General features: G+C 36.8%; 3 protein-coding genes and 1 pseudogene across 3 annotated transcripts; all 4 read left to right on the top strand.

The window, feature by feature from the left end:
- Positions 1 to 561: 561 nt before the first annotated feature.
- LOC104793531 (putative methyltransferase PMT16) lies at positions 562 to 3,828 on the top strand. Its single transcript, XM_010519890.3, has 5 exons — positions 562 to 1,631; positions 2,156 to 2,366; positions 2,448 to 2,748; positions 2,826 to 3,227; positions 3,312 to 3,828. The coding sequence occupies exons 1-5, from the start codon at positions 978 to 980 to the stop codon at positions 3,637 to 3,639; spliced, it is 1,896 nt and encodes a 631-aa protein (XP_010518192.1). The 5' UTR covers positions 562 to 977; the 3' UTR covers positions 3,640 to 3,828.
- A 2,039-nt stretch (positions 3,829 to 5,867) lies between these two features.
- LOC104699467 (homeobox-leucine zipper protein HDG1) lies at positions 5,868 to 7,032 on the top strand. The gene is made up of 4 exons (XM_087456269.1): positions 5,868 to 5,999; positions 6,070 to 6,269; positions 6,358 to 6,436; positions 6,532 to 7,032. Exons 1-4 carry the CDS (start codon positions 5,868 to 5,870, stop codon positions 7,030 to 7,032), a joined length of 912 nt encoding a protein of 303 aa, XP_087312395.1.
- A 5,567-nt stretch (positions 7,033 to 12,599) lies between these two features.
- On the top strand, positions 12,600 to 13,514 carry LOC104699466 (homeobox-leucine zipper protein HDG1-like). Its single transcript, XM_087456268.1, has 4 exons — positions 12,600 to 12,740; positions 12,849 to 12,950; positions 13,052 to 13,275; positions 13,454 to 13,514. The coding sequence occupies exons 1-4, from the start codon at positions 12,600 to 12,602 to the stop codon at positions 13,512 to 13,514; spliced, it is 528 nt and encodes a 175-aa protein (XP_087312394.1).
- Positions 13,515 to 13,947: 433 nt separating this feature from the next.
- Positions 13,948 to 15,009, top strand: LOC104793530 (homeobox-leucine zipper protein HDG1-like; annotated as a pseudogene).
- Positions 15,010 to 22,551: the final 7,542 nt, after the last annotated feature.

Raw genomic sequence — 22,551 nt, 5'->3', positions numbered from 1 at the left:
TTCAAATGCCATGGGGTATTGGTTTAAACCTAAGGTACATAACATAATGTTGTTTGGATATCAGCTTTTCGTTTACAAAGGCAAACCAAACTCTTCTTACTACATTGTTTTACGATTCCAATGTTTTTGAACTAAAACATTGCTTATTCGGGCTTTTCTTCACAACCCCGCAAGGTTTTAAACTCCTCTGGCCCCCAAAAAAGTGCAAACTACATTCCCATAACTGGCGTATATACAGAGCAAAAGAAGAATCTAAGTGTAGGCTTTTTTTGTAAAAACAGTGCATATAAACCGGGACATTCATCCAAAAAGTGCTTCGGTTAACTAATAAAATTGGTTTGTACCGGTGAAAAGTGCAATTGGGATTGCGTCTCTTTGCATCCAAAGGACCCAAACGGACCCCTCTCACCTATGGTATCAAAATTCACGCGCTTCATCGCAGCGTGCACTTTCTCACATACACGGATTCCTTTCTTTAAAAAAAATTGGTAAGATTAACACAAGTTATAAGGAAAACTTTGATACAAAACATTAAAAACTCTTTCAAAAATTGAAAGATATATTTCTCATATTAGTAGTGCATGAATATGTACACAATCCATAATTTTCCAAAACTAAATCTAATCATTTGATGAAATTGGAAAAGAATAATATTGTGAACAAAATAATTCCCCCCCCCCCCCCATTGTTGTTGCCTATAACAAGCTCGCACGTTTAAGCCTAATCTCTCACGAACAATACATCATTATTAAAAAAAAACCCTCATTAATGCGCGTACCGAACACTCGCTCTTATTTGTTTTTCTCTCCTCTCCCTTTATATTACACCCTCGAACCACTTCATATCAACCCCTTGAAAACTTCACTCGTCACACATTCGATTCGACTCTCGTCCATTTGGTTGATATAAATATTTTGATTTCGTTTCTGAAAACTACTCATCCATTTGGTTGATCGTTTTTTTTTTTTCCCAAAGAGATGAATTTATTTACAAGAATGTCATCTCGGTCTAAGAAGTCGAATCTTTACTACGTAACCCTAGTGGCGCTTCTCTGCCTCGGGAGCTACCTTCTCGGTATTTGGCAAAACACGGTGCCGAATCCACGCGCCGCCTTCGATGATTCAGACGGTACACCGTGCGAGACGTTCACCAAACCAAGTTCCACGAAAGATCTCGACTTCGACGCGCACCACAACATTCAAGATCCGCCTCCGGTGAAGGAAACCGCCGTGAGTTTTCCGTCGTGCGGCGCCGAGCTGAGCGAGCACACGCCTTGCGAAGACGCGAAGCGATCGTTGAAGTTCCCGAGAGAGAGGCTGGAGTACAGGCAAAGGCACTGTCCCGAGAGAGAAGAAATCTTGAAATGTCGAATCCCGGCGCCGTACGGTTACAAAACGCCGTTCCGGTGGCCTGAGAGCCGTGACGTGGCGTGGTTCGCTAATGTGCCTCACACGGAGCTTACAATTGAGAAGAAGAATCAGAATTGGGTCCGGTACGAGAATGACCGGTTTTGGTTCCCTGGTGGCGGTACGATGTTTCCACGTGGCGCTGATGCTTACCTTGACGATATCGGACGGTTGATTGATCTCAGCGGCGGCTCTATCCGTACAGCCATCGATACCGGTTGCGGGGTACGTTTTTAATTCCTCTTCCCTCCGATTAAACCGAACCACCCGGTTCGATCATTTTTTTTTTTAATAATCAAAAATTAAAGAAAATAAAATAAGATTTTCTCTCTCACCAATCTGTTAAAATCGAATAAATCTGTTGGGACGTCCATTTTAAACTAACAAGATATATTCATGCATATCCTTAATCTAGTCATATCTAGTCTAATTTCGTTTGATTAGTGCATCACTATTTTGGAATTCGTACTAGATTAGAAAATAAAACATATTGCTTTTTTCAACATCTTTGGTTTCTGAGTGTTACCCGCTAAGTCACCTAATCGTATAATGTCGCTATTGACCTACTCATACTTTACTGCTAAACCTGTAAAGTTGAAAAAATAAACTTGGTAACAAAAGAGTCAAAATGAAGAATTTTTTGTTTCTCTTAGTTTGACTTTATTTTTTATTTTTATTTTTAATGTGCCTTAGTTTTCTAACTTTTGTTTGGTATATATGACCAATCAAATGTGTCTTTGGTTTTACAGGTGGCAAGTTTCGGTGCGTATCTTTTATCAAGAAACATTACAACGATGTCATTTGCACCAAGGGACACACACGAAGCTCAGGTCCAGTTCGCACTCGAGCGTGGCGTGCCGGCGATGATCGGAATCATGGCTACAATCCGCTTACCGTACCCTTCTAGAGCCTTTGACTTAGCACATTGCTCTCGTTGCCTTATCCCTTGGGGCCAAAATGGTTCGAATCTAAACCCTAAACAAGTTCGAACTCACTCCCTTTTTGAGTTGTAATAAATAACACTTTTGTGTTGTGTTGCAGATGGGGCTTACTTGATGGAGGTGGATAGAGTTTTAAGACCAGGAGGGTATTGGATACTTTCTGGACCGCCAATTAATTGGCAGCAACGTTGGAAAGGATGGGAAAGGACGATGGATGATTTGAATGCAGAGCAGACTCAGATCGAGAAGGTCGCGAGAAACTTGTGTTGGAAGAAAGTTGTTCAGAGAGATGATCTTGCTATTTGGCAAAAACCCTTAAACCACATTCACTGTAAGCAAACCAGACAGCTCTTGAAGAATCCGGAGTTTTGTCGTCATGATCAAGATCCCGACATGGCCTGGTAATCAATCAATCAGCTTCTATATCTAAGATTTATAAGTAGTTTAGAATTTGGCTAAAAAATTCGAATGATTTTAGGTATACGAAGATGGATTCTTGTTTGACGCCATTACCTGAAGTTGATGAGGCGGGGGATCTTAAGACGGTGGCTGGAGGCAAGGTAGAGAAGTGGCCGGCTAGGTTATACGCGGTTCCTCCGAGAGTAAACAAAGGCGATCTCGAGGAAATCACACCTGAAGCTTTCTTGGATAACACGAAACTGTGGAAACAGAGAGTTTCTTATTACAAGAAATTAGACTACCAGTTGGGTGAAAGCGGGAGATACAGAAACTTAGTTGACATGAACGCTTATCTCGGTGGTTTCGCGGCGGCTCTAGCTGATGATCCAGTCTGGGTCATGAACGTTGTCCCTGTAGAGGCTAAGCTCAATACCCTCGGTGTCATTTACGAGCGTGGTCTCATTGGAACGTATCAAAACTGGTAAGCATAAACCGAACTTAAACTAAACCGGAATTTTCTTTCTGTAAGGTTATGGTTTAATCCGGTTTTTCTTCTTTTCATTAGGTGTGAAGCGATGTCGACGTATCCAAGAACGTATGATTTTATCCACGCTGACTCGGTTTTCACATTATACCAAGGTAAATGTGAACCGGAGAAGATATTGTTGGAGATGGACCGGATTCTTAGACCGGGTGGTGGAGTGATAATAAGAGATGACGTGGACATTTTGATCAAGGTTAAGATATTAACCAAAGGATTACAATGGGAAGGTAGAATTGCTGACCACGAGAAGGGTCCTCATGAAAGAGAAAAGATTTACTATGCGGTGAAACAATACTGGACCGTTGCTGCTCCTGAGGAAGATAAAAACAATACTAGTGCTTTCTCATGATTTTGAGATTTTTTTTCTTTCATTTCTTTTTTTTTTTTTTTTTTTTTGGTAAAAACTTTCATTTCTTTTTCTTACAATGTTATGCTTTTTGGTTTTGATTTTGATTTTTTTTTTTTACAACAATAAATTGTCAATGATTGTTGTCATTATTCTTATTCTAAGAAATAAACAAAAAAGTAGTTTACAAGATCTCATCGTATAAAATTCTAAATCATAAGACTGAGTACGTACGTATACGTATACACCCAACTATGTATTGTAGGATAAAAACTTGGTACACTTGTGAAAACTTTGGCCCACTACGTTAATTAAGATTTTTTTTTGGTTAGGACGTTAATTAAGAATTTATGGTATTTGGAATGTTTTAAAATTTTTGGGAAAGAACAATGTTATTATTATCATCTCATATTCGAATGTCTTCTCTGATTGCAGCCCTCAAATCTTTTTTGAGAATTTATACTATATGGTAATGACTATGTGAGTTTAGTATTCGCTTTTCATTTCCCAGTGCCAATCCAAATTCAGATCCTTTGATAAAACGACGAGTAGTATCATGGCATTAACCCATCACGAGAGCTTATTTAGTAAGTAACTAACTAGTAGTCATCAAGTCATGACATTAACCTATGATTTGTTTGACAACATGCATGATTGCATGTTGACTGTAGTAAGTGTGAAATTTTTTATTTTTGTTATGTCAAGAGTAGTTTCTTCATATTTAACCATATGATAGGCTTGACAGCTACCTTTCGTCATTAAAAATTTATATAGTATTTTTAATTTCATATTTTCATTAGTATTTGGACGATTTTTTTTTTTTTTTTTGTCGTTGATTTGGGTACCAAAATATTTACTGTTACAGACTTTTTTCACTATTTATTATCAAAGGAAGATTGTTTGTGATATACACAGTATGGAACTTGATTTTTATTATTAAAGTTTTTCCAACGTTTCGGAAAAGGCTATTTTCACCACTCGTATTACAGATCTCGTTAAATATAGTACTTCTTATGCAAGTCTTCTTAAAGTCATAGTCCTAAGTCAAGTTTTTTTTTTTTTTTGTTAACTTGCCGGACCTATGTAGGGATCCAAGACTAATCTCTCTAGGAGAAGGTCATCTCATGGGTAGGATCCCCCTTTTATGCAAATGGGCCGTAAGCAATAGACCCATACCCATATGGCCAAATGGATAAAATTGAGTAATTCTTGTTCTTGGGGAGAATCGATCTCTGACCTAGACCAATATGACGACTCTTCCACCAAGACTAGAACCACTAGCCCACCGCCTCGTGGTTTCCTAAGTCAAGTTTTCCGATAAAATAGTGAGAAAAGCATCTAAAATTGTTCATTTGAAGCTGAGATATATACAAATAATATAACAGTAATCATCTTGGAAAATATGATATTTATGAACAATATTGTTTTGCCTTTCTTGGTGTGAAAGGCTACTTTTTTCCTGCCGGCCTTTTGGTTTCTGTATTTCGAGTAAGAAAAAGCATATATGTTATATAAATGAAGCAGTTCATTTCGACAGCTTTTCACGTCCATTAGACCATTACTACCCAATCATTAAATTATTGATTCTTAGGTTATATCGCAATAACTCTTAGCAGTATACAATTCCGAATATGGGCCATGTAATATTAAGTTATTAACTAGCCAGCCACACTTTACAACAGCCCATCTCGACCTTTTACTTACCCTTTTATCACCAGTTTATAAAAAAATTGTAACAAAGATCTTTCCTAAATATAAAAAATTGTACTATCAAAGTAAAAGTCATAAAAATTTCGCAAAACAAAAAAAAAATACTAATAATAAGGGAATGCAATGTCGAAGTGAAAGAGAAGGGCATATAGCTTCCGGGACCATAGATGGTCCATATTAGTCTGAAGCTAATAATAATAGTGTGAAGTGTCCAGAGAAGGGCAAGACCGTAATTGTCACATCCGAGTGGACTTTTATTAGCATGGGAAAGAGAAAAAAAGAGGTTAGAGATAGTGAAGTGTCAACCAAACTGTTGTTGGCTGTACTTTTGTAAGGCTTCGAAGACACCACATCTCTTCTTTCTCGTCTGAACAAATCTGAAACCACTTTTTCGTCTTCTTCCATGAACATACACCGAAGCTACAAAAAAAACTTCATCCGTTACGGATTTTAATTTATAATAAGAGTAGAGTTTGTGGGTTATATCATATATACATCAGCTGTTTTCTTGGTTTTTAAAAATGAATTTTAGCGGTTTTCTCCATCACGACGACGACAATTCCTCCGGTGGTGGAAACGATTTCTCTTCCGCCGCTATGTCCGGTGGTCTCGTTAAATCTATATTCTCATCTCCCCGTCTCTCTCTTGGCCTCGTACGGTTATAAGTTAAATATTATGAATGGTTTTGTTTTGTCGATCTCAAACGTTTACAATTTCCTCCAGCAGCAAACGAACGGAGAAGCCACAAGAACTGGCGAGAGTTTCGAGGTGAGTGTTAGTCGGAGAAGTCCGGAGAGCAGATCTGGAAGCGATAACGCCGAAGCACTCTCCGGCGACGATGACTTTGACGCTTCTGATAGACCTTTGAAAAAAAAGAAATGTTACCACCGACATACTCCTCAACAAATTCAAGAACTCGAATTGTAATTTTATTACTCCATAAATCCCTTTTTTATTAATTTAATTAATTAACTATAGAAATTTCAACCGTCGTCGTCGATTTTGTTTTAGGGTTTTCAAGGAGTGTCCTCATCCCGATGAGAAACAACGGCTAGATCTTAGCCGTCGGCTTAACTTGGATTCTCGACAAGTCAAGTTCTGGTTCCAAAACCGCCTTACTCAAGTCAAAGTTTATTATATTTAATTTTAAAAATATTTTCTTATATATTGTTTGTTTTCCGGTAGACGCAAATTGAGCGCCACGAAAACTCTTTATTGAGACAAGAGAACGATAAGCTCCGAGCAGAGAACATGTCTGCACGAGAAGCCATTAGGAATCCGATGTGTGGTCATTGCGGTGGCGCCGCCGTTCTCGGCGAGATTTCGCTTGAAGAGCACCACTTAAGGATTGAGAACTCACGCCTTAAAGACGAACTTGACCGTATATGTGCTTTAGCCGGTAAATTCATTAACCGGTCTGACGATGACGCAACCGGTTCACATAATCTGTTACCAAACTCCGCACTTCAACTAGGCGTCGGTACAAAAAACGGTTACGGTGGTGGCGGTTTCACTCTCGTCCCACCTGCTGGATTCGAGATTTCGTCTCCTTTCTTCTCCGGTTTAGTAGCTCCGTTTAACCGTGCCACGGATGTTGGGACCGGTCTTGATCAGAAGTCATTGTATTTGGAGTTGGCTCTTTCCGCAATGGACGAGCTCGTGAAAATGGCGCAGACAAGCGTATAAGCAGGATACCTACGGATCACCATGGATCACCAACAGACACGAAAATGAAAGTACAGATTAGATCTGTCGGAGAGAATGAGAAAGAAGAAGCGCCGGTCAACGGGACAAAAGTGATTTCACTTTTGTCTAACCAAATGGGCTCAAACACTAAGAAGCCCAACAAGGCTATCAAGCAAGTTTACAGGCCTAAGCCCAGTACGCAGCCAAACAATGCATTCAAAATCCAGAAGCTTCCTGCACAAGAATACAAGTCAAAGACTGAACCAAAGACAAACTTGGAACAAGACACACAACAAGACAAGTTCAAAAAGCAAAAGCAATTGAGCTGCGATGCCAAAATTAAACTAGCCAATAGGTTTGCTATATTTGGCTGCGAAGAGGAAACCTAAACCCTAAAATACCTTTGCTATATATATGCTCAATGCTTGTAATAATAAACTAAGTGAAAAAAAAGAGGAAATGCAATAATACCTTATTTTTTTATTGTATCAGAGCCATGGCTAATCAATCCATGAAACTCTACTCTTTTCCTTTTCCTGCATTAAACATTTCAAATTGTGTTACTCTAAAGCTTAACCAGAAAAACTACATCTCATGGAAATCTCAGTTCGAGTCGTTCTTATCTGGTCAGAATCTTCTTGGGTTTGTGAACGGGTCATTTTCTCCTCCCGGTGCTGTCATTCAAATTCCACACATTGGAGGTCAAATCACCACTGTTCAGAATCCAAACTACAACGAATGGTTCAGGGCTGACCAGATTGTCAGAGCGTGGCTTCTCGGCTCTCTATCAGAAGATATCCTCGCTGAAGTCACTGGCACTACAACGGCTCAAGAACTTTGGAATGCTCTGACAAGGCACTTCAACAAGGTATCATCTTCACGTCTCTTTGAACTGCAAGGCAAGTTACAATCTTCAGAAAAGTTAGAGAGACCTATGTCGGAATACTTAAGAGACATAAGGAGTGTTTGTGAGCAGTTAGCGTCTATTGGTAGTCCAGTACCAGAAAAAATGAAGATTTTCGCAGCGCTTAAGGGGCTAGGTAGAGAGTACGAACCTATCAAAGTATCCATTGAAGAAAAAATAGATCTGGTTCCACCACCCACCCTTGATGATGTTACCTCTCGGCTCATAAGCTACGCAGATAGAATGTCTACTTACAGTGCGGTACAAGAAGTGTCACCTCACACGGCCTTCTTTACCAGTCAACCCGGTCGTGGAAGAGGAAGAAACGGTAGATCTCGTGGACGAGGCAAATTCTTCACCACCAAAGGCAGAGGCTTCCCACAACAAATTCCTTCACACACCAATGGCATGGATGCAACGGTAGTGTGTCAAATCTGCAACAAATCAAGCCATCCTGCTATAAAATGCTGGTACAGATTTGACAGTAGCTATCAGAATGAAGACATACCTCAAGCCTTAGCCGCCTTAAGGATTACAGATGTCACTGATCATGGAGGAACCGAGTGGGTAACTGACTCCGGAGCTAACGTACATGTCACCAACTCTCCACACAATCTGCAGAAAGCTCAGTCATACCATGGAACAAAGTCAGTTATGATTGGCGATGGTAACTTCCTTCCCATAACTCACACCGGATCAACCAGCCTTCAGACAACGTCTGGTAAGCTCCCTCTCAATGATGTTTTGGTTTGTCCTGATATTACAAAATCGTTATTGTCAGTCTCTAAGGCAACAAATGACTATCCCTGTTCTTTCCAATTTGATAATGATGCGGTTCGTGTTAATGAAAAGGCAACAAAGAGGCTGATGATCCTAGGAAACTACAATAATGGTTTGTACTTACTGAAGGACTCACCTAAGGCAGTCTTCTACTCCTCTCGACAACACACCGTAAGTGAAGACGTCTGGCATAGGAGACTGGGGCATCCAAACGATCAAGTCCTTCAACAACTATCTGCAATAAAAGCTATTCTAGTTAAAAAAAGTGTCAAGAGGATGTGTGAAGCATGCCAGCTTGGCAAGAGTAGGAGACTACCTTTTTCTTCTTCTAGTTATGTTGCCTCTAGGCCATTAGAAAGGATCCACTGTGACCTTTGGGGACCTGATCCAATAACGTCTTTTCAAGGTTTTCGCTATTATGTAATTTTCATTGACAATTACTCACGCTTCTGTTAGCTGTATCCATTAAAGTTGAAATCTGATTTCTTCTCCGTCTTCACTATATTCCAAGCAAGAGTCGAAAATCAGTTTCAAACTAAGATAGGAATCTTTCAGTGTGATGGTGGAGGTGAATTCATGAGTTCAATGTTTCTGAGTCACTTACAAAAATGTGGCATCCAACAGCTAGTCTCTTGTCCTCATACTCCCCAACAGAATGGCCTGGCTGAAAGAAAACACAGACATATCGTTGAATTGGGACTATCGATGATGTTCCAAGGACGGGTACCTCAAATTTTTTGGGTTGGAGCCTTTTATACAGCCAATTTTCTGATAAATCTTCTACCTACCTCTACGCTTACCAAAGGATGTAGTCCGTATGAAGCTTTAATGGGGAAGACTCCGGACTACTCAGCTCTCAGGGTGTTTGGTTGTGCCTGCTTCCCCACTCTCAGAGACTATGCTGACACAAAGTTCGATCCACGATCACTCAAGTGTGTGTTCTTAGGATACAATGAAAAGTATAAGGCTATCGATGCTTAGTACCTACCACATGCAGAGTTTACATTAGTCGACATGTGTTGTTTGATGAAGAGTCCTACCCATTTGCACACTCACATCGACATCAACATCCCTCTAATCCAACACCACTGATGAAACTTTGGCTTCACATCTTGGAAACACCATTTGTACAAGCGTCAGCAACCGCAGAGACATCTTCTGCACAAGCATCTGCAACAGCAGAAACAAACAAGGCTTCCCCAAGTCAGCCAAATTTCACGGAAGCTGACTTCCCACCTTTACCACAGCAGAGTAGTGTAGCTGCAGTACCTTTGCTTGAAGGAGAGAGTACTGGGTGTACGACAGGCTCTGATCCTGCTTCTATAGGCAACAGCTCTCTCCCTTCATCTCCAAGGGTCTCTACAGCTCCATCCACTCCGTCACATTCCTCGCAAGAAACGGGTAGCATCGGTACACATGTGTCAACACCAACAGAAACAAGCAGTATTACTACACCACTTCCTCTACCTACACCAAACAATGAGAGTGATGTGAACGAGGAAGGCACAACACCTGAGGTTATTGACACGAACAATGCTAGTACATTGCCAGAAGCAAGCAGGGTTGACACTCCATCAACTGCTTCTCCACCATTACTCTCATCAGATATAATTGATCAGCAGGATTACTCTCAAAATCCGGTTGTTGACATGATGAGAATGCAGCAGCCAATGCTTCTCAAGACATTGGTCCTGTCGAAGATTCTTCATCAAGTCAACCTACACATCAAATGATTACACGGTCAAAAGCAGGCATTCGAAAACCAAATCCGAGATATGCACTTATGACCCACAAAGTGTCATATCCGGAGCCTAAAACTGTAACAGAAGCTTTGAAGCATGAAGGATGGAACAATGCAATGGGAGAAGAAATGAGTAACTGTAAAGAAGCAAATACCTGGTCTCTCACTCCACCCACACCAGATATGCACGTCCTAGGTTGTAAGTGGGTGTTTCGAACGAAGCTGAATGCAGACGGAACCTTAGATAAACTCAAAGCCCGGTTAGTCGCAAAAGGCTTTGACCAGGAAAAGGGAATTGATTACCTTGAGACTTATAGTCCAGTGGTCAGAACTCCCACTGTGCGATCTGTCCTTCATTTGGCTACCATCATGAACTGGGAAATAAAACAAATGGATGTTAAAAACGCTTTTTTGCATGGAGACTTAATAGAGACAGTATACATGAAACAACCTACCGGGTTTGTGGATCCAACAAAGCCTGATCACGTCTGCCTTCTCCACAAGTCTCTTTACGGCCTCAAGCAATCACCAAGAGCTTGGTTCGATAAATTCAGTAAGTTCTTACTTGAATTTGGCTTCTACTGCAGTCAGTTGGATCCGTCTCTGTTTGTCTACATCAAAGACGATGCCATGATAGTTCTCCTGCTGTACGTCGATGATATGGCCATAACAGGAAACAGCTCTGCAACCCTGACAAGGTTGTTGAACGAATTAAATAAACAATTCAGAATGAAAGACTTGGGAAAACTACACTATTTCCTTGGCATACAGTTTCAATATCATTCAGGGGGACTTTTCCTATCTCAACAAAAATACGCAGAAGACTTACTGGTGGTAGCTCAGATGGAAAAGTGTAACCCGATGCCAACTCCCTTGCCCAGGACATTCATCGTCGTATCGCCAATGATGCTCTCTTCCCTGATCCAACATACTTCCGCAGCCTGGCAGGTAAACTTCAGTACCTGACTCTTACTCGGCCTGACCTTCAATTTGCTGTCAACTTCGTGTGTCAGAGGATGCATGCTCCTATGTACTCCGATTTTAACCTGCTCAAAAGGATCTTACGCTACATCAAGGGTACAACGACCATGGGGATCTCATTTCATAAAAACACAGACTGTACTGTTCGAGCTTACAATGATAGCGATCATGCTGGCTGTGATTTGACTCGTCGATCAACTGGTGGCTACTGCACCTACTTGGGCAAGAACATCATCTCCTGGGCCGTTCAAAAACAGGACTCGGTCTCCAAAAGCTCCACTGAAGCAGAGTATCGAGCTCTCTCCGAAGCCGCATCTGAAGTCACATGGCTTTGTAAAATTCTCCGGGAACTCCGGATTCCGCTTCCTAAAGCACCGGAGATCTTCTGTGACAATCTCTCCGCTGTTTACTTGACGGCGAATCCGGCCTATCATAAACGCAGCAAACACTTTGAGACCCACTATCACTATGTTCGTGAGCGCGTCGCCCTCGGAACTTTGACCGTCACGCACATTTCCGGTGAGTTCCAACTCGCGGATATCTTCACCAAATCTTTACCGTTTGGTGCTTTCGAGCATCTGCGGACCAAACTCGGCGTGTCCTTTCCACCCACTCCGAGTTTGAGGGGGACTATAAGCAGGATACCTACGGATCACCATGGATCACCAACAGACACGAAAATGAAAATACAGATTAGATATGTCGGAGAGAATGAAAAAGAAGAAGCGTCGGTCAACGGGACAAACGTGATTTCACTTTTGTCTAACCAAATGGGCTCAAACACTAAGAAGCCCAACAAGGCTATCAAGCAAGTTTACAGGCCTAAGCCCAGTACGCAGCCAAACAATGCATTCAAGATCCAGAAGCTTCCTGCACAAGAAGACAAGTCAAAGGCTGAACCAAAGACAAACTTGGAACAAGACACACAACAAGACAAGTTCAAAAAGCAAAAGCAATTGAGCTGCGATGCCAAAATTAAACTAGCCAATAGGTTTGCTATACTTGGCTGCGAAGAGGAAACCTAAACCCTAAAATACCTTTGCTATATATATGCTCAATGCTTGTAATAATAAACTAAGTGAAAAAAAGAGGAAATGCAATAATACCTTACTTATTCGAAGCGAACCGCTTTGGATACCAAGCTCAAAAGGCAAAGGCGAAATGCTTAACCGTGAAGAATACGAGAAAATTTTCACACCTTGCCTTGGTCCTAAACCGGACGGGTTTGTCTCGGAAGCTTCTAAAGAAGTTGGAATGGTTATCATCAATAACTTAGCCCTAGTCGAAACCTTAATGGACTCGGTTAGTAACTTGATTAAATTAGCCCACTTGACAAACTACCACGATAACAGTTTATGTATTTTTGAAAAATGTTAATTGTTACGATGGCTGTGTTGTTGAATTTGTTAGGAACGATGCGCCGAGATGTTTCCATGTATGATCGCAAGAAATTCGACTAGTGAAACAATCTCTAGTGGTATGGGAGGGACAAGAAACGGTGCTCTTTATTTGGTAATACGTATATATATACACACGCAAGTCATTACATTATTGTCTTTTTGACCAGTGGATCATATTCTTAATGGGATTGGTTTAATTGTGACTTAGTGTAGATGCAAGCAGAGCTTCAGTTGCTATCACCTCTTGTGCCGGTTCGTCAAGTGACTTTCTTGAGGTTTTGTAAGCAACATGCAGAAGGTGTTTGGGCGGTTGTGGATGTCTATGTTGATAGAATTAGCGACCGAGGCGGCTCGGCCTCTGCTCAGACGTCTCTGAGCTGTAGAAGTCTACCATCTGGTTGCCTTGTGCAAGACATGCCAAATGGCTACTCTATAAGGTACATAAAAAGATACTATGCTACAATAATTAGTCCTTCCATCGAATCGATTGTTTGATTATTTACAACTTAATTGGAGCATTTGTAAGGGTTAAATGACTGCAAGCTGTAAATGTTTTATTCAGTAATGTATATGTCCACTCTTTTCCAAGAATTGTTTATAGTATGGACTTTGTAGGTTTAACATTAAATTGTTCATGTATATTGTAATGCTGGAAAGTCTACCTTTACTTAATTGAATATGTTGTTGCCATGATCACTTTAAATTTCATGTCATTTTCTGTCAACATCTTAATTCTTTTTCTCCATTTTCCAAGTTAATAAAAAAAACATTTTCGATGTTGACAATTTGTATATATAATTTGATACTATACTAATACAATTTCTTCATTTTCTCATAGGTAACATGGATTGACCACACCGAGTACGATGACACCCATATACACCACTTGTATCGTCCATTAGTCAGCTCAGGTCTCGCCTTCGGATCCAAACGGTGGATATCAGCTTTGCAACGACAATGCGAAAGCCTCACCATCCTCATGTCCTCAGCAATCCCCAACCGCGACAAACCCATACGTAAGCTTACCGCTTCAAAACGCATTCCTTTTAATAACATTTTCGCCTTTGTCTGATTATTGAATGCTTTTTCTTTTTTATAAAATGCAGCCATAAGCTCCATAGGAAAGAAAAGCATGTTGAAGCTAGCACAAAGAATGACTCAAAAGTTCTGAAGAGGCGTATGCGCTTCTTCTTCCCAAAAATGGAGTAAACTTGAGATTGGTAACATCGATGAAGACGAGAGGATCATGACTCGAAAGAACATGGATGATTCCGGCGAACCACCGGGGATTCTCCTAAGTGCAGCCACATCCGTGTGGATACCAGTTCCACCGCGACGGCTCTTTGACTTTCTGAGAGATGTGCTTTTGAGATCGGAGTGGGACATTTTATCCAACGGTGGACCAATGCAGGAGATTGCTAACATCTTCATGGGCCAAGATCAATCCAACTCCGTCTCCTTACTCCGATCCACCGTAAGTATACATATGCATGCATGTGTCTTGAAAATGACAGTTGTGGTCAGATGAATGAATCTTGTCGTGCGTATGTGATTGATTGGAAAAGGACAAATCTTGAATTTGGAAGCATGCAGTGAAAAAAGTCAAAATCAACAAGACATTTTGGGACCTTTATTTTATTTTCTCTCTCTCTCTTCTGACTTTTTTGTTTTCACGTTATTGACCCATTTTCTCAATTTTGTGTGTGTGTGAAAGCGATGAATGCGAATCAGAGTAGTATGTTGATACTACAAGAGACGAGCATAGACGCACCTGTAGATATCCCTGCGATGCATGCTGTGATGAAGGGTGCAGATTCGGCTTACGTGGCTTTGCTTCCTTCTGGGTTTGGTATTCTTCCAGATGGTCAAGGGATGGAGGAAACCGGTTCGCTTCTCACTGTGACCTTTCAGATTTTGGTTAACTCTCTTCCTACGACTAAGCTCAACGTGGAATCAATCGAGACCGTTAACAATCTGATATCATGCACCGTTCAGAAAATCATAGCCGCTCTTAGATGTGATAAATAATAGCTATAATGGGCTTTTTGGAGTCAAGAACGAACAAGTGCATATGGTATTGGTCCATTTGATGGTTCGGGTATTTGACTCACCAATCTGTTATTGTGTCTATATTTGGTGATTAGGCTTCAATATTTTTGTCGGAGGTGCGATATAAAAAAATTATTTGCCACTATTTTTTTTAATCCTAGTGTTAGTTAACTTAGACAAGTTCATTATTAACAAGGACCCTACAAATGTGTGTTGGTTGAATAATTTAGCCATGTATCTACACATATCAATCAAAATTAAATTGTGCAGCATTAGAGAAAATTAAATGACATGAATAATTTTACATAAATGACATGAAGAGTTTTACAAACTATAAATAATTTTGTCATGTCATTTATGTAAAACTCTTAACATAATTTTATGTTATCTTAGGTCTAATTGAATTGTACATAAATATTAAATACCTTCAAAGTCACCAAATAGATAAGTATTATTAGCTGTACTAAGCTTGTGCAAGGCACCATCTAAAGTCATGAGCTGAAATCAATGCACATTGCATACAAATTGATAGTAATGTCATGCAAATAATATAGAGAGGTGTGTTCATCTTATTCATATTTTGTTTTTTTCATATAGCAATTGCAAATGAAAATGATAATTAAATGTTGATGGCGACTGCAGATTTTTCCCTTGTTTTAGATGTTATATACTATTCCTCACATGTTATATACTATTTGTTTAAATATACTACTCCATGTATCACAAGCTTGTTGCAGATCAAAACTTCAAACCATCTACATATCTCTTCGATGGTATTTTTGTGGCATGTGACGCGGGAGGTTTAATTTGCGATGCCATGAAGATACTGAAGTATATACAAGTACTGAAGTATATAAAAGTACTGAAGAATATACAAAGATATCCCAATTGGAGCAAAGTGGATCATTGACAATTACAACATTATGAATCCTTTGTTACTATGTTGATGAGAGCAAGTGATTACACCAATATGATGACGTTAATCGAGACAATTTTCTTTCAGCCAGAAAATCAGATCACAATAAACTCTGTCTTAAGTTTCTGTCGTACCCATGAAGAAGTTCAAAGATTCATCAACTGTTTAAAGGGTGAGAACATACGATATGAAATGTTGACTCGGCGATACATTTAAACGAATAGTATATAACATCTAAAATTTGATTCCTAATCCGATCCCCGAAATAAATTATCAAAGTATTGTATCTCTGTTATTATTATTTCATCAGTAACACCAACTACAAAAGTTGAAATGAAACATTAACGGGTGTCTTCACCAAGACCAATTACACATATCAAGTCATGTCTAATAGTATTTGATTATTATGTCATATAGCTTACGTCATCTAAGCGACGTCAAATTAATATGCGTACGCTCACATAGCAAATATAAGTCAGATTAAGAGATTTAAATGTAAAATCAAAGGCTAGTAATCGTGACTTTTCACTTTTAGTCGTCCTTAACAAAAATAAATAAATAATAATAATTACACGTATGAATGAAGAGAAGTATAGGTGCAGGTGCAGCCCTATGAATTGTCTCCTAAAAAACAAAAACAAAATAAATAAACAATAATATAATGTTATCCATTATATTATCATATCTGTGAACAAAATTATCCATTAGGCTGATAGATACCATCTAAAAATTGTGGTACTTAACTAGTTATAGTCAAGATCAACCTACGATACAAAAATATAATGTTAGCGACACAAAATTTCAATAACAACTATTTGTATAATAGATGTGTCTCAGGTGTGTAATCAGTGATGTGTATATGAGTAGTGATTGTAAAATTACAAAATGGTTGTAAACCAAAAGAAAAAAACTCATACACATCTAAATCAGGTGTTTTGGGATTTTGATCTAATACAATAAATCGTTGCAAATTTCTTATTAATCGCGCATTTCCAACATCGATTCCTTATTTATATTATAGTCTTTCTGTTGGTTTATTTGGTAAGCGGCCAACCTCTTTTTGACCAAGTACGTCGATTTGCAACTTGACCAAAAGAAAAGTAAACCAGATTATTTAAGAAAAGTTTAGGAGGGTTACGTACCACTTACCAGTTACCAGTGAACTAGATAGAGATCGATCAATTGATGGAAAAAAACAAAAAAAAAAAACTCATTCCATTTTATCAGATGTGGAAAAAAGATTATGTCATTTTGATTAAAACATATTAAAAGAAAAATTGACCTTCAAATATATAGTCTTTGTATCCTAACAGATCTAATTGTTGAAATGCAACCATTTTTTTATTATAGAAATGCTACCCAACTGGGATTTCTCTAGAGAACAGAACACTTGTGTGCAGCTAGCTATGTATAAATAATAATAGTCTTTCGCTCCATTCATATTGCTCTACAATAATCGTGTGATCCTTAACTTTGTCTTTGTTGCTTCTTTAACAAACAATCGAGAGAGTTCAGTTAGATGGAGAAAGCATTACTTTATTTTATTGCCTTGACATCTATTGTATTCTTTGATTTTTTTTCCTGTTTAAATCCTAAACTACCAATTTGCTGCCACATGTTAGAGCATCTTGTGTGGATTGTCTCCACTTTATCAACTTAGAATAAAATTTCAGGTGTAAGAAGAGAGCTTGTCTTTACCGTGGATTCAACAACATCTCTTTTGTTGGTGTCATTCTTTTCTTTCTCTCTGATCTGTGTGTTTTCCTTACTTATCACTGGACATGTTATTGTTCGTTCTCCTTTGGTGAAGTTATTTGAATCAAATTCTGGTTACACCACTTCAGAATCCTCCAAAGCAACCAATTAATGTTTGTATGTACAGAGGTCACTCCCTGCTTGTATCTCAATTCCTAACAACCTGAAGCTTTCATTTTTTATTTTTTTCCTTACCTGCAGCTGCAGTTTATGTTTGGAGACAGTAAGTGGCGCCGTTTCAAGCCTCTTTGACATGATGGCAAATACTTTAGCTGAGGTCCCAGCCACTCTTGGTGTTTTAGCTGCACCTGATTGTTTCTTGACTCCCTCCTGCCTTTGAGAAACAATCTCTTCTCTGATCTGATCTCAAGGATGAGTTACATTGGATTGTTGAAGCTGTATAAGTTAGACTTCTCCAAATGTTTATTTTGATATATAAATGTCTGTTTGCTTGTTTCTGCATTAATGATGTTTGCTTGTTTCTGCATTAATGATGTCCAAAATCGTTGATGGTGATGCGGTAATCTTTTCTTAAAAAAACCTTACTTTTGATATGCACTTGTTGAAAAAGTTGTGCATACTTTTAAAATGAGAAAATTTATTCATGTGGGATATTTGGATCTTTGTATAAGAAAATGAGCTTACTCTGATCTGTAGCTACACACGATTTTGTCTCTTTCTGCTGGAGCTATTTAATGTTTCCTTTGCCGGTTAATTTATATAATGTTTTACTTTACTACTAGTTTTTTGCAATTTGACTCTAGTCCTTTTTTAAAACTCTTCTAGTCAAAGACCAACCAAATCGAAAGAGCAAAGATAGCTCTGCTGTTGACTGAAACAAACGATTGAAACTATTATATCTTTAGCTCATATCATCACTTGCATCTTTCCTAACAAATTCAACAACACAGCCATCGTAACAACATTTTTCAAAAGTACATAAACTGTTATCGAGGAAATTGTTAACGTTTGAGATCGACAAAACAAAACCATTCATAATATTTAACTTATAACCGTACGAGGCTAAGAGAGAGACGGGGAGAAGAGAATATAGATTTAACGAGACCACCGGACATAGCGGCGGAAGAGAAATCGTTTCCACCACCGGAGGAATTGTCGTCGTCGTGATGGAGAAAACCGCTAAAATTCATTTTTAAAAACCAAGAAAACAGCTGATGTATATATGATATAACCCACAAACTCTACTCTTATAAATTAAAATCCGTAACGGATGGAGTAAGGAAGAAACAGAGCAGTCAAAGATTATAAAGGATATGAACAGAGACTATCAAAGACTAACCGCCGATATAATAGCAACAGCTGCGTGTCCTCATGTAACAGTTTTGATTTTGAATGTTTGACATTCTAGTGATCCGTCCTTTTCTTTGTAAAACCACATGTAAGTTATTTTAGTTGTTAGAATCTAGTTCTACGTTAAGTTATTTTCTTAAGCATCAGAAAATAATCATAGACACAGTCTCTTGTATCACACTATTGCGAGTGTAATAATTGGTATAAAATTTAGAAAATCGGATCCAATAAAAATGAAAACAAATAATAATATTATATGAATAGTTGAGATATATAGGGATCTAATGACCAATTAAAATTTATAAAATCCACTTATATAAAATTTTAACTAAGACCAATTATATAAGAGATCTAATGACCAATTATAGTCTTCCCCCTTAGAAAACAATAAGATTTGATTTATGGTTTGTAATTTTATTTCTCCATCAATTATGGACACATATATTATTAAAAAAACTAATAATATTCTATCCAAGTTAATATAAGTTTCCTTAATAAAATACCTTCAATATAAAATACTCACGTTTTATACATTTTATTATTTGCCCTTCTCTTACTATATTATTTACATTAAAATGTCATTAGTATAACTAAAAAATATTTCATTCAATAATTAAAGGAAATCTATATTATTACTTGAGATATACACTTAAGGATTAAAATAAATCGTATCAAATAGTCATGTTGCCAAACTGACCTAATTTACATATTACGAAAAAATATTAAACAACAGATTTATTATATTTTAGGAAATTGTTCAACTTAGTTTCATAATAATCAGGTTAAGAGAATTTTGTGTGGTATATTCATGTATGAAAAGATATGGGACGAAAATTTTGGGAACAAGAATTCAAGCAGATTATATGCGGACATACTATTTACTCATGTGAATTACGAGGAATAGGGCTTTTTCGGATCAAAAAAATTTAAATGTTGCAATCAGACATATTTGACGGGTTTGATTGCTAGACAATTATATTTAGGTTATCTGGAAATTCTATGATATGCAACCGGATGGGTATGGACAAGTAGGCATGAACACGGGTACAATTACGGTTTATTAACTATCAGTTATAGTTATATATGGTTGTGGTTATTGGACGATACAATTGATATTATTTGATGATATGATATTGTTGATATTATTTATTTTCAATTGAATAGATTAAACTGAAACTGAATCCAAAATTGATTTAAGACTTATGTAAATTATATCTTAATTTTTCTTATATATATCACTCATGCATATTTGAGTAAAGGTTTACCTAAAAAAATTATATTTTAAAAAAAAATTATGTAAAAATAATCTAGTTATTATAACTAGGTTATTATTATGTAACCTAGTTATTATTATGTAACCTAGTTATTAGTATGTAAAAATAACCTAGTTATTATTATTATTATTAACATTTTTGAAGTACATTTTGTGTTATGTCCTTTAAGTTTTGCTTATTTAAATTTTTATTTACAAATTTCATAAATAACATTGCACATAAACTCAAATACTAAACTTTCTTAAATCGACAAACATTTGTTATATTAATTGCCATAAAATCTTAACAATATCTATACATTCTGATTTTTCCAAAAACAGCTCTATCTATTAAAGTTTTAATCCCATTAAATCACCAAAACTATCTTTAGAGATTTTGTTTGTATAGTTGATTTACATATTTTGATTGTAAAATGTAGATTTAGTCATCTACATTACTTGATTTGAAGTACTTAGGGGTTGATTCCTCAGATTTTCACATTATAATAAATAAAATTAAATAATTATCATGTGGTGTTTCTATAAATTAAAGTACATTTGGTGTCCTTTAAGTTATATTTATTTACAAAATTAATCCTTAAAAATTTACACATACAAACAGAACCAATTAGATTCCTAAAATATCTCTACAAATTTGGTTTATAATTTTCTAAAATAATTTATATATTAAGAAATTTATTACACTTAATAACATATGCCAAAAATATCTATATAATATTTTCTTTTTTAAAAAACTCTAATATTCAGTAATAACTATATTGTTTAATATGAACAATTAAAACTTTAATGATTATTAATATACTGATAAAAAAATGCAAAAAATAATTATTTCACGGGTTAAATCTAATATATTGGAGTATTTATAATATAAATTAATATACGGTATACTGCATACTAACTTTTATGGATATAATTCTTTCACGGGTTAAATCTAAATAACTTTAAACTTACGGATTAAATTTTAAAACACAAAAATTTAAAAATATAATAATGTAAGAATAATTCTTTCAGGGGTTAAATCTAAAAAGCAGTAAAAATTTCTATTTTTATAACCATAAGAAATCCGATATGGTACAAATATAACATTAGTATAAATAAAAGTAAATAATTGTCGTGTGTCTGATCAAATTTTATAATTAACAATTAAAATATAATCATATAATCTTAAACACTAAACAAAATTAACAAATAAATACAATTTTTTAAAATTCAAATTTTTTTTGTTGTAAAAATATTATCCTGGTGTATAAAATCTAGTTATTATTATAAGTCCATACCGTATCGATGTGCAATCATAATCGTTTATGTACTAGTAGTATAACTTACCTGTTCGCGTTGACGAAAAAAAAAACTTAATCGTTCGTGCCCCCTCGTTATTTGCTAAACTACAGCCTCAATATAAACAGTTGTTCATTCTCGTTAAGTTAATACTAATAATAATTAGCTCTATTATACTAATTCTAATTTCTAACAGAATAAACAAAACTCAAAAAACTAATTTACAGGGATAAAGTTTTTTATTTTTTAATTAGGGAAAAATGCCAAAAAAAAACTTGAAGTTATTTTTATTTGAACGTTTAATACCCAATGGTTTTGGATTGGAATAAAAATACACCAAATAATAAAAACGTGTCATTTAAAACTTAAAATAATAAATATTGTTATTTTCATATCCACGCTTTTTTAACAAAATCAAAATTCCAATTTTAACCTGATTATCTAATAATTATTATTTTTTTATATAAAAATTATTGGTTTTTTGTTAACCATGTCATACCAAAAATTATCGGTTTCCGGTTATCTCTCTTCTTCCTCTTCCTCTCTCTAATCGTCCTGGACTCTTCGATCACCAACCAAAAGTAAAAAAAAAAAAAAAAAAAAAAAAAAAAAAAAAAAAAAAAACATAGATGAGGAACTAACTCAAATGAAACAATCAAATCGGATACAAGAGAAGCTCTCCAATCTTCCTCACCTCTTATTTTGTACACATGGCTATTCAATGCAATGATCAAGCACATTAAACATGAAAGCCACAAAATAATTGCAATAATTCATGGCCTGATTGAAATGATTTTTTACACATGAACAACACACGATTATGATCTTGTACAAAAGCTAAAATGATCATTGACGATTAGATACATTCCCAGCAATAGAAAAATCCAAATCTAAAGAGAGAGACTAAAAGATGACGATTAGATACGACGGCTTGCGGCGGGATTCGCTAACTCCGGTCAAAGGTTTGATGTTGAGGTCGTAACTGCAAGGAATCGTCTTTGTTAGCGTCGGATCTAATAGGTGGGGATTGCGTCTCCGGTGTACCGCCTGTTTCAGAATGAAGATGGGTTGGTTGGGGAAGATATTTAGTGGAACGAACAGAATCGATGAAGATGGTGGAGAAGAGAGGAT

The sequence above is a fragment of the Camelina sativa genome, chromosome 6, assembly GCF_030686135.1.
Source record: "Camelina sativa cultivar CO46 ecotype springtype chromosome 6, ASM3068613v1".
NCBI lineage: Eukaryota > Viridiplantae > Streptophyta > Magnoliopsida > Brassicales > Brassicaceae > Camelina > Camelina sativa.
This window is presented reverse-complemented; position numbering and strand designations above follow the sequence as displayed.